The 13,654-nt window shown below is 31.9% G+C and overlaps 1 protein-coding gene across 1 annotated transcript in view; it reads left to right on the top strand.

The window, feature by feature from the left end:
* The window catches only part of plcb2 (phospholipase C, beta 2), an 84,475-nt gene that overhangs the window by 35,993 nt on the left and 34,828 nt on the right, over positions 1-13,654 (top strand). The window contains exons 13-23 of the mRNA XM_087289855.1: positions 831-913; positions 990-1,074; positions 2,827-3,055; positions 5,869-5,933; positions 8,078-8,174; positions 9,319-9,403; positions 9,480-9,604; positions 11,970-12,121; positions 12,535-12,699; positions 12,978-13,077; positions 13,361-13,465. Of these exons, the coding sequence (XP_087145981.1) occupies positions 831-913; positions 990-1,074; positions 2,827-3,055; positions 5,869-5,933; positions 8,078-8,174; positions 9,319-9,403; positions 9,480-9,604; positions 11,970-12,121; positions 12,535-12,699; positions 12,978-13,077; positions 13,361-13,465 (1,291 nt within the window). The remainder of the gene's footprint in view (positions 1-830; positions 914-989; positions 1,075-2,826; positions 3,056-5,868; positions 5,934-8,077; positions 8,175-9,318; positions 9,404-9,479; positions 9,605-11,969; positions 12,122-12,534; positions 12,700-12,977; positions 13,078-13,360; positions 13,466-13,654) is intronic.

Below are 13,654 nucleotides of genomic sequence, written 5' to 3'. Positions count from 1 at the left end.
GATTCAATATAAGTTATTGCTACTTGTTTTTAAAAGTTTGAATGGTCTGGCACCTATTTACATCTCTGAGCTTCTTCACCGGCACACTTCATTGAGGCCAATCAGGTCAGAAAACAAGTTTCAGCTAGTTGTCCCCAAAACACGGTTAAAATCAAGAGGTGACAGGGCTTTTTCTGCTGCAGCCCCCCGACTGTGGAATGGTCTGCCTCTACATATCAGGTCATGTTCCTCACTTGGTGCTTTTAAGCCTCATCTAAAAAATCACCTTCTGTCTCTTGCCTTTTGATTGCAATTAATTAATTTGAATCTGTTTTAAATATTTTGCTTATTTTTATAAGTATTTTTTTATAAATATTTTTTAAATATTTGCTTATTTTATATAGGTATAGATTTTGTTTGCTGGTCTTTTTGTAAAGCACTTTGGTCAACATCTTTAAATGTTTATACGTAAAGCAAACAAACAAACAAACACACAAACAAATATGCGCAGCCGACAAATCTGCAGCAACTGTGTGTAGCTATCATGTCAATATGGAGCAAAATCTCTGAGGAATATTTCCAGTACCTTGTTGAATCTCTGCCATGAAGTATTAAGGCAGTTCTCAAGGCAAAAAGGGGTCCAATCTGGTATTAGTAAGGTGTACCTAATAAAGTGGCCGGTAAATGCAAAAAAATTGCTTGGGAATTAAAAAAAAATTATAAAAATTTCAGAGAAGAGAATTTTGTCTTCAGCTGAAGAATTGCCATATACTACTTTCAGTGTGATTTAAGATTTTCCTTACAGATGAACTAATTGTAAACAGTGAAATGTAATTGTATTTCTCCTGCAGGACGTGATTGAAGCCATTGCTGAAAGCGCATTCAAAACCTCCAAGTATCCGGTTGTGCTTTCCTTCGAGAACCACGTGGATTCGTAAGACATTAATGGCTTCTCTTCTTTGTGTTTGTGTTTCTGGTGGATATGAAGTGTTTTTTTGTGTGTGTTTCAGAGTGAAGCAGCAGGAGAAGATGGCCAATTATTGCAGGACCATCTTTGGAGACGCTCTGCTTATCGACCTGCTGGACAAATACCCTGTGAGAATTCTGATTTATTACCATTTAACTTTTTATTATGCAGTCATTTAGCTCATTTATATGCAAAAACTGACATATACCCCACCAATATAATATTTTTAAAAGGCTTTTGCCAATTTTGTTAGTATTTATGATGTACATACAGTTGAAGTCAGAATTATTAGCCCCCTTTGATTTTTTTCTTCTTTTATAAATATTTCCCAAATGATGTTTAACAGAGCAATGACATTTTCACAGTATGTCTGATAATATTATTTCTTCTGGTGAAAGTCTTATTTGTTTTATTTCGGCTAGAACAAAAAGCAGTTTTTAATTTTTTAAACACCATTTTAAGGTCAAAATTGTTAACCCATTAAGGCTATTTTTTTCAGACTGTCTACAGATCAAACCATCATTATACAATAACTTGCCTAATTACCCTAACCTGCCTAGTTACCCTAATAAACCTAGTTAAGCCTTTAAATGTCACTTTAAGCTGTATAGAAGTGTCTTGAAGAATATCTAGTCAAATATTATTGACTGTCATCATGGATAAAATAAATCAGTTATTAGAGATGAGTTATTAAAACTATTATGATTAGAAATGTGTTGAAAAAATCTGCTCTCTGTAAAACAGAAATTGGGGAAAAAATAAACAGGGGCTAATAATTCTGACTTCAACTGTACATGCGACATGATTAAATTAATTAATTTATAACTTAATACTATAAAGAATACATAAATTAATAAATAAAAAAATAAATACATGAATGAATAAATTAAAAAGACTAAACTCAATTTTTAATTGATAAATAAAAAATTAACAAATAAATACATTAATTAAATAATTAGTTTATTAATAATTGCTGTAATAAATGAATGAAGAAATGCATGATTTAAATAATTAATTAATTAATTAATACTTAATAACTAAATACATAAATAAATAAATAAAATACGCAAATAAGTGAATAAATACATTAATTAATTAATTAATTAATCATATAATAAATAAATACATACATGATTAAATAAATAAATACATAAATACATTCATAAATGCTAAAATAAATACATGAATTAAATAGTTAATTAATTATTAAATAATACTGTAATAAATAAATAAATAGATAAATAAATAAACGAATGAATAAATGAATGAATACTATAATAAATTAATGAATGAATTAGGAAACTAAACTGAATTCTTGATTCATTGATAGATAGATAAATAAATAAATAAATGCATAAATAAATAAATAAACTAATAAATAAAATACACAAATAAATAAATAAACTAATAAATAAATGCATAAATAAATAAATAAACTAATAAATAAAATACACCAATAAATAAATACATGAATGAATGAATGAATGAATGAATGAATGAATGAATAAATAAATAAATAAATTAATTAATTAATTAATTAATTAATTAATTAATTAATAGTATAATTAATAAAGAAATAAATAAATAAATAAATGAATGAACGAGCAAACAAACAAAATATATTTTTGTCACAATACGTGACCATTTAAATTCAACACATTATAAAACAGAATAGTTTGGTCTGTAGACAATCCAAAACAAATATTGCTTAAGGGGGCTAATAATATTGACCTTAAATGGCTTTAAACAATTAAAAACTGCTTTTACTCTAGCCAAAATAAAACAAATAAGACTTTCTCCAGAAGTAAAATACTGTGAAAAATTGCTGAATCTGTTCAACATCATTTGGGTTCAGTTTGAGTTCACTTATTTGTTTCCAGCTGAAACCGGGTCAGCCGATCCCGAGTCCATCTGAGCTGATGGGGAAAATACTGATCAAGAATAAGAAGAGCAGCGCAGCTCCCAGTAAAGCAGAGCCCAGCAAGAAACCAGCAGCTCAAGAGCAAACCAGTGATCCTGCGGAGGGATCTGAAGCTACCCAATCCACCGATGCAACCCAACCCACTCCAAACAACCCAGAAGGCACTGATCCACCTGCAGCAACTGGCGGTGAGTACTCCAATCTAGATGTTCTACATTTTATTTTAGATATCTTAGCTGTGCAAACATTGGCTCTCATTCACAAAACATGCGTACATGTAGCAGACTTTGCCTCTCGCCACAAAGAATCCCCCATTACCATTGTCTTTGGTGGGTCATGTCTGCAGTTTATTAAAGACAGGACAGTGATAATCACCACACTGACCAGGGCTCGAAATTAACCTTTTTGCTTTGTAGCACCAGTGCTCCTAACCTAAAAAATGTAGGCGAATCAGCCAAAATTTAGTCGCACCCACCAATTATGAGCACCGTTACTACAAGTTTTATACAAACAGATTTATTGCATTTGAAATCAACAGTAATCAAACTAACAAGCAAAAAAAAAAAAAAATATATATATATATATATATATATATATATATATATATACATATATATATATATATATATATATATATATATATATATATATATATATATATATATATGCATGCGTGAGAAAAATATGTCTCAACGAAATCCCGTTATTATAAGAAAATACATTTTTATAACATAACTGAGTGACCAAAGCATACACGGAGCGCTCACCGGCCCTGCACACACTGCTGGACATGAATGAATCTGTTAACGGTATAACTGTGCTGTTCTCACGGGTGCTGTCTGATATTGCACTGATGCTTTTGACACATACTGTACCCTATTATATGCATACGTCATGTTAATAGCAATACCGGTCTTTTCATGAGTAGCGATGTTAGTTTACTCAGTGCAAGCCCGTTTGCGATGGTGTTTGTGGTGTTCAATTTGACATATAGCTGCCACTTGCACGGCGGACAGCATCTGGCGATTATATGAAGGATAAAACAGAAGCTCTCGTGCTAGATGTGGCAAACAGTCACCTGAAAACTCCATCCCACAGACTTTTCATAGCGAACTTGAAGTCAATGGAAGTCTTTTATCCACTCTTGGAAAAGTGTAGATGGTGGAGTAACATTCAGCACATGATCACTAGTAAGATGTGTCATTATTTGTCACTTTAGGTGGTTTCTAAAACTAAATCTGTCAGTGTTATCTTCATTCTCATCTTCAGCGTTTTAGTTTTTCGCGGTAGCAGCTCTCTCTCTCATACGAAGCCAGAAGGCGCTGACTGGGTGATTGACAGCTGATTTTACCCAATCATTCACGTTCGGTGCTAGAGCAGTGGTGGGCCAATAAGAAGAGCGTGAAGGCGGGGCAAGCATTACGGACTTGGCTTTGTTTACTGCAGCAAGTTGACATGACAACTGTTTTAAACCATTCCTGAGCGCTGCTATTCCCGTTTCAAGTGCAGAGATGCATTCTACATGAATGTCTCCCGAATCCTCGCATGTGGTGAACATTTTGCAGTAAAAACTGGTCGCACACAATTTTATGCACTCGCACAAATGCTCCCAAATATATTTTGAGGTCGCATAGATAAAATTTCGGGCGCATATGCGACTAAAATGGTCGCAGTTTCGAGCCCTGTAGACACACTATCAGTTCCTTGTTCTGTCTCACTTGAGTCCAAATCTGTTTTGACGAGAGCGGGACGGAGGGGGATCTCCCATATGCTTTTGTAAGGTTATTAATATTGTTATTTGAAAGCAGATGAAAATAGTAAGAAAATAAAATTAGTTATTTATTAAAAAATAATAATTTTACTGGAACAGTCCAAAAAATACTACATACGCACAGATTTTTCATTTTCACAAATCAATCATGATTTATCAAAGGTTTTGTAGTAAAAATAAATAAGAAATCAAGCAAAACAAAAAAAAATATCAAGATTAACTTATACCACATGTGCACAGTAATCATGTACAGAAGTATGTTTGTTTATACCCTGGAGAGAACATTTTAATTTTAAAATAAATACTAAAATAAATAAATACATTAATTAAATAGTTAATTAATTATTAAATAATACTGTAATAAATAAATAAATAAACGAATGAATGAATGAATACTATAATAAATGAATGAATGAATTTGGAGACTAAACTGAATTCTTGATTCATTGATAGATAAATAAATAAATAAATAAATAAATAAATAAATAAATAAATAAATGCATAAATAAATAAACTAATAAATAAATACATAAATAAATAAATAAATAATTTAATTAATTAATTAATTAATACACAAATAAATAAATAACATTGCCAGAACGTTCTGACAGCATGGTTTCACAGTTATTCATGATTTCAAGAATGACTTGATAGTCCAGTTTTTAGTGTTCACTGTGTTTGTTGAGATGATTTAATACATTGATTTTAGAAGAAAAAATATAAGGGCGGCACGGTAGCTTAGAGGTTAGCACTGTGGCCACATAACAAAAAGGTCACTGGTTCGAGCCCCCGCTGGGTCGGTTGGCATTTCTGTGTAGAGTTTGCATATTTTGTCCTCATGTTGGTGTGGGTTTGGGTATATGGGTGTTTCACAGTACTGGGTTGCAGCTGGAAGGACATTTGCTGCGTAAAACAATTGCTGGAATAGTTGGCAGTTCATTCCGCTGTGGTGACCACTTATTAATAAAGGCACCAAACTGAAGGAAAATTAATAAATGAAAATTGGCCATAGAGTATGAGTGTGTGTGTGTGTGTGTGAATGAGTGTGTATGGGTGTTTCCCAGTACTGGGTTGTGGCTGGAAGGGTATCCACTGTATATAACAGTTGCCAGAATAGTTGATGGTTCATTGCGCTGTCGTGACCCCTGATAAATAAGGTACTAAGCTGAAGGAAAATGGATAAATGATGAAATAATTTAACATATTCATTATTTTCTGTCAAACTAATAGAGGATCGTGAAGAGCATGACGATCATGATGAACAGGATGAAGAGAAGATGAAGAACTCTGATGAGGTGAACAGAAACTACAGTATTTTTGTTTATTGGCAAAAAATGCTTCTCTTACACTGCAAAAAATGCTTTTCTTGCTTAGATATTTTGTCTTGTTTCCAGTCTAAATATCTAAAATGTCTTATATCAAGAAGCATTTTTTAGACAAGCAAAACATATTGCCTTGTTTTGAGAAATAATATAAAACAAGCAAAATAATCTTACGTCAAAAGAAAAAACAAGATTAATTTGCTTACATTATTGGCAGATTATTTTGCTTGTTTTTTGGAAAAACTGACTTAATATTGGTATATTATTTCTCAAAACAAGGCAATATGTTTTGCTTGTTTAGAAAATTCTTCTTGATTTAGGAACTTTTAGATATTTGGACGAGAAACAAGACAAAAAATCTAAGTAAGAAAAGCATTTTTTGCAGTGTGTTTTTGGTCTTTTTTTTTAGTCCTATTATCTAAAAAATCTTAAATCAAGAAGCATTTTCTAGAAAAGCAGAAGTAAAAATAATAATCTGCTAATGGGGTAAGCAAAATAATATAGCCTATAATTCTGAGGTAATCTGCCATGTTTTTTTTAACTATGCTGAGTTGTAGCTGCTTTACTGGCCCTACTACGCTACTGTATTTCAATACTGCTCATTTTGGTGGTACTTTGAGAGACAAATTGATAGCTAACTCTATCAAACCTCTTCAGCTGCTTCAGAACGCAGCAGCACGAGTGGACTGTAATGAACCTAAAAGAGCACATGTCACTCTGCTGCTCATCCGTTTGCACTGGCTGCCAGTTGCTGCTCGCATCAAATTCAAAGCGCTGATGTTTGCCTACAAAGCGACTTCTGGCTTTGCTCCTTCTTATCTGCTCTCACTTCTGCAGATGTATGTGCCCTCCAGAAACTTGCGTTCGGTGAATGAACGTCACCTCGTGGTTCCATCCCAAAGAGGGAAGAAATCACTTTCCCGAACTCTCGCATTCAATCTGCCCAGTTGGTGGAATGAACTCCCTAACTGCATCAGAATGGCAGAGTCACTCGCTGTCTTCAAGAAACAACTAAAAACTCAAATATTTAGTCTCCACTACACTTCCTAATCTGCAATTGCCTCTCTGGTTATACCACTAACTACAAAAAAAAAAAAGAAAAAAAAGAAACCTTACATTACTAATGCTTTGCTTCTTAGACTTTACAGACCTGAAACTTGCCTACAGCACTTATTCATTGTTGCTCTTATAGTTGTGTAAATTGCTTCCTTGTCCTCAATTTGTAGGTTGCTTTGGATAAAAGTGTCTGCTAAATGACTAAATGTAAATGTAAATCTTTTTCTGAGGTGGTACTTGATGAAAAACGTTTGAGAACCGCTGGCTTAGCCTATTGGCAGATTATTGTACTTGTTTCAGGGAAAAACCTGCTTAATTCTTGCTTAAAACAAGACTATCTTTAACTTGAAAATGCTTCTTGATTTAAGAATTTGTAGATATTTGGACTAGAAACAAGACAACAACTTCAAGTAAGATTTTTTATTTTTTTGCAGTGTAATACTGGCAGATTAGGATATTTTAAATGCCTCTTTGATAGAAAGGAATACACATTTTCAAATGAAATAAAAATCAAACCTACAACCGTGTAAATGATATAGCTTTGGTGATGTTTTTTGAAAGTAATAGCTTCTGGTCACCATGGCTGCATTTATTTATTTAGGAATATGGTAAAAATAGTAATATTGTAAAATAATTGTGCAACTAAAATGTCTTTTATATGTAAATATATGTTAAAATGTTTTTTTTAAATAAAAGATGAATTTTTAGCATCATACTGCAGTCTTCAGTGTTACATGATCCTTCAGAAACCATTCTAATATGATGATTTGCTTTAAAGAACATTTTTAATAGTTGTTTTTAATGTTGAAAACAGTTGTGCTACTTCACATTTTTGTGGTGACATACATTTATTTTAAAGATTTTAATGTACAGAGAGTTTTAAAAAGAAACGTTTGAATGTTTCTTTGTGACACATCAGTTTAATGCATCCTTACTAGATATATTCACACTTTCATATTTTTAAACTTTTTCTTTTCATAAATAACTATTTCTTAATTATTATTTTTTTGCCTAATCGACAAAATGTACCAGAGTTTAATCTGTGTTTGATTTTCTGTCAGGGAACGGCTGGACAGGAAGTGACAGCGTATGAGGAGATGTCGGCTCTCGTCAACTACGTTCAGCCCAACAAATTCATCTCATTTGAGAACGCAGCCAGTGAGTTCAGCACAATGTTTATCCTCTTACAGCTGCGCATGTTAAAATCACATTAAAACATTGGAAGATTTTCATGCGGGGGGAAACAGTCATGTGATCACCTGAAAGTGTTCCAAAAATCACACATTCCATGCACTTTAAATGTGTTCCATGTGTGTTTCACATGCATTCTAAAAGCATTCCAAATGGAACATGTGATTTTTGAAAAGTTTCACATGGAAGAATAAGTAGTCATGTGATCACATTTTGTGTTCCGGAATCCATAAAATCTGACTTTGGAACATTTTCATATAGGTAAACGTGGCCATGTGTTGCATGTTCCTACTTGTTCCAAATGTGTTCCATGTGTGTTTCATGCTGTATGCATTTCAAATGAAACATTTGACTTTGGAGCATTTTCACATGGGTAAAAAAACTGGTCAAGGGATCACATTTTGTTCACTTGAAAATGTTCCCAAATCACATTTTATAGGTTTCAAATATGTTTCAAATGTGTTCCAAATGTGTTCCGTGTGTGTTTAACATGCATTCTGGATGTGTTCCAAACGAAACGTGATTTTGGAACATTTTTAAAAAGTGGTCATGTGATCACCAGTTTTAATTTCAAAATGTTCCAAAAATCACTTTTTATGTGTTTCAAATGTGTTCCAAATGTGTTTGATGTGTGTTCGGAATGCATTGCAAATTAAAAATGTAAGGATAAGTTTTAAATATGTTTCAAATGTGTTCCAAATGTGTTCCGTGTGTGTTTAACATGCATTCTGGATGTGTTCCAAATGAAACGGAATTTTGGCACATTTTTAAAAAGTGGTCATGTGATCACCAGTTTTAATTTCAAAATGTTCTAAAATCACTTTTTATGTGTTTCGAATGTGTTCCAAATGTGTTTGATGTGTGTCCGGAATGGATTGCAAATTAAAAATGTAAGTTTGGAACATTTTTACATGAAGGAAAAAAATAATTGCATGTTTAATCTATTACACATTTCAGATGTGTTCCAAATGAAACGTGTGGCTTTATCACAATGTCACAAATGTGTGTTTCAGTTGTGATTTTAACATCTGATTGCCTATTTGAAGCCACATGGTTTTTCTATAAGGATCAATAAAATAAATAATAATACAACATTTCTGTTCAAAACCAGAGAAAAACAGGTGTTTCGTCATCTCTTCTTTCGTGGAGACTAAAGGAGAGAGTCTGATCGCGAAGAATGCCGTGGACTGGGTGGAGTATCCTTTACCACAAGATTACTATAGTGTTTTTGCCCATGTGTCTGTGAGTGTTTTCCTATACTGATGCTTTTAGGTATAATAAGAGGCAGCTGAGCCGTATTTACCCTAAAGGAACCCGAGTGGACTCTTCAAACTACAGTCCACAGCCCTTCTGGAGTGCTGGGTGCCAGTTTGTGGCCCTCAACTACCAGACTATGGGTGAGAATAACAAACAGGGCAGGTTTTTTTTTTTTTTTTTTTTTTTTGGGGGGGGGGGTTAATTTAAAGCCTGCCCAAGAACACTGTTACATTTGCATAGAATTTCCCTAACCGGGATCTGCGAGTTGATAAAATGCTAATGACTGATTAAATTGTAGAAATGTGTAATTAATGCATTAAAGACAATGCAAAACACTAAAAATTAATAATAACAAAAAAAATCCACACAATAAAGAAAGTTTAAGTTCGTTATTTATTTATTTATTTTTTTGAGTTTTTGTTTTTGTCTATAAATTGTTAATTAAAATATAAACAATAATGTAAAAACAATAACATTTATATTATAAAAATGTAAAATATATATGTTTACAAGTGAGGAGTAATTTGTTTTCCAATAATAAAGAAAATAATACTATACAAAATAAATTATTAATAAATTATTGAATTTTATATTAAATAATTATAAACTGAATAGTTTTAATTTTATAACAAATTAATCTACGGCTGTTCATTCCACTGTGGTGACCCCGGATTAATAAAGGGACTAAGCCGACAAGAAAATTAATGAATAAATTAAATTTATCTACCAAAAAGAAGAACAATACATTATTTATTTATTTATTTTTTATTTATTTATTTATTTATTTATTTATTATATTTTTGCAAGCTTTGCTAATAATTTGAATTGAGTATTAACGTCATCTAACCTTTATCATCCAACTATAATTATGAATGTGTTGTTATATATTATTATACATTAAATATTAATAAGATTTATTTATATATATTTATATATTTGTATAAATGTGTTTTTTTATTTGGCAAATACCTTTTTTATATATATGTTTTGGGTTTTGGTTTTCATCCATAATTTGTTCATTTAAAAATGGACAACAATATGAAAACAATAAAATCAAAATGATAAAAATGTAAAATAAATATGTTTAGGAGGAAGAAGTGATTATATATATATATAAATATGTATGTGTGTATGTATGTGTGTGTGTGTGTGTGTGTGTGTGTGTGTGTGTGTGTGTGTGTGTATATATATATATGTATGTATGTATATATGTATGTATATATATATATATATATATATGTATATATGTATATATGTATGTATGTATATATGTATGTATGTATATATATATATATATATATATATATATATATATATACACACACAGACACACACACACACATTTATTTATTTATTGTAACTTTTTAAAATTATTTTAATTGCGTATTTACATCATCTGAACTTCATCAGACAACTCATCAGACAATTGTGAAATTAAATTGATTTAAATAATTTCATCATAATTAGCATATGAATTAGTTATTAATTCATTAAATTATTTATATAATAAAGACAATTTTCCTTTCATCATTTGTCAACTTGGATTTTTGTGATTTTCACCTTTTTTCACTCGCTGGTGTAGAAGGTATTTAAGTCCTTTGTAGGATCAGAAAGTTGATAACTGAGTAAAGCATAAAAATGTCAAGTGTCAAAAATGCATTAAAAACAACATAAAATTAATAATAAAATAAACCTTTACATTTCATCAGAATGAAAAAAGTAAAAAGTGTAAATAAATAAATAAATAAATAAATAAATAATTATTAGCCTCCCTTTGATTTTTGATTTTTTTTTCAAATATTTCCCAAATGATGTTTAACAGAGCAAGGAAATTTTCACAGTATGTCTAATAATGTTTTTTCTTCTGGAGAAAGTCTTATTTGTTTTATTTCGGCTAGAACAAAAGCAGTTTTTATTGTTTTAAAACAATTTTAAGGTCAATATTATTAGCCCCTTTAAGCAATTTTTTTCGATAGTCTACAGAATTAACCATCATTATACAATAACTTGCCTAATTACCCTAACCTGCCTAGTTACCCTAAATACCATAGTTAAGCCTTTAAATGTCACTTTAAGCTGTATAGAAGTTTGAAAAATATCTAGTCAAATATTATTTACTGTCAACATGGCAAAGATAAAATAAATCAGCTATTAGAAATGAGTTATTAAAACTCTTATGCTTAGAAATTTGTTGAAAAAAACAGAAAAAAAAACATATATATATATATATATGTATGTGTGTGTGCGTGTGTGTGTGTGTGTGTGTGTGTGTGTGTGTGTGTGTGTGTGTGTGTGTGTGTGTGTGTGTGTGTGTGTGTGTGTGTGCGTGCTTGTGTTTTTATTTGGGAGATTTTTTAAAATATATTTTTGTGTTTTGTTTTTAAGTTCATAAATTGTTGATTCAGAAATGCACAGCAGCATGAAAACAATCAAAACTGAATTTCTGGATTGAAAGTGAGCTCTTTTATGTCTCGTTTTGAATGTTCTGGTGTGTTTTGGCTGTAGATTTCCCCATGCAGCTGAACATGGCTCTATTCGAGTTCAATGGGAGAACCGGTTACCTCCTCAAACATGACGTTATGCGGCGCAGTGACAAAAAGTTTGATCCGTTCTGTGACAGGATCGACACCATCATCGCCAGCACGCTCACTATTAAGGTCACTCCCTCACACTGTGGACATTGGTGAAATGAGGATGATGAAATTATTTTGCATGGATGCATTTAGCTGACACGTTTTATAAACGACATTGCATTTCATTCACTTGGAAATGTATCTAAAAATGTATATAAAAAATTATATTTAAAAAATTTTGTATTTTATTCAGTATTAATTATAATTATTAAATTTTTTCATGCATCTTCATCATATTTAATGATTTATTTCTATTAATACTAATATTATAACACTCTAATAGTCTTGTTTTTAGAATTAATATTATTATTATATTCAGTTTTATTTATGTTGCAACAGTATATTATACCTTTAGATGCACATAATTAATTATTAGATGGTTTCCACAAATGATTTTTATAATTATAATGTTCTTTTTTCTGCATTTTGGTGTTCAGATTTACTCAGGTCAGTTTCTGTCGGATAAGGCTGTGAAAACCGGAGTGGAAGTGGAGCTCATCGGTTTGCCCAAAGACCCCAAACGCAAATATCGCACGAAGATGAGCAGCACAGCTAACGGCATCAACCCGGACTGGAACGAGGAGCCATTCGTCTTCGAGAAGGTCAGCGGTGCATTCACTGTGATATGAGTAATTGATAATGTACATCCAGGAGGTTGTTATCAGTCAGAAACAGCAGCGAGACAGACAGGCAGAGAAATATGGATGTGAACGTATTCAGTGACGGTCAAGATGATTCAAAGTTCACAGATTTAAATGCTTATTTATCTGTCATATCACAACCATTTTTTGGTTTTGTGTGTGCGTTCTTGTGTGTGTGTGTGTGTGTGTGTGTGTATGTGCGTGTGTGTGTTTTTGTCTATCCCTGTGTGTGTGAACAGGTCTTGCTGCCAGAGATGGCCTATCTCAGACTGGTGGTCCAGGAAGAAGGAGGAAAGTTCATTGGTCACCGCATCATCCCTCTGGATGCTCTTCAAACCGGTGAGACTTAACACTGATGCGCAGTTATTATTATTAATGGGAGTCGACTATAAATGAGTCTGAAAAAAGCAATACTTCACAATTCAATTTGTGTTTGATTTGATTATGACACTTTTCAGATTAAGGGAATCAAATAATCCCCTTATCAGATTATCGTCTTGATCTTATAATTATTGTAAAACTGCTGTATTACAGTTAAAGCAATATTTGTTTTCGATTGTCTACAGAGCAAGCCAGTGTTATACAATGACTTGCCTAATTACCCTGATTGCACAATCTGCAGGTTTCCAGCACATTGGTTTGCGCAGTGAGAGTAACATGCCGTTAATGCTGCCGTCTTTGTTTGTGCATATCGAGATGAAGGACTACGTCCCCGCTGCCTTCGCTGGTGCGACATTTCACTGCAAACACTCTAAACATCACAGACAAACACACACTGTTAGACTATGCTGCAAATTTGTTTATATAAACTAATAATTCTATCTATATAAACCAATAAATCTGTCTATATAAACCGATAAATCTATATAATGGATAAATCTGTCTTTAAAAACCAATAAATCAATCTTTATAAACT

The sequence above is a fragment of the Danio rerio genome, chromosome 17 (assembly GCF_052040795.2).
Source record: "Danio rerio strain M-AB ecotype USA chromosome 17, GRCz13ab, whole genome shotgun sequence".
NCBI classification, from domain to species: domain Eukaryota; kingdom Metazoa; phylum Chordata; class Actinopteri; order Cypriniformes; family Danionidae; genus Danio; species Danio rerio.
The sequence above is the reverse complement of the archived record's forward strand: the minus strand, read 5'-3'. Positions and strand labels throughout refer to the sequence as shown.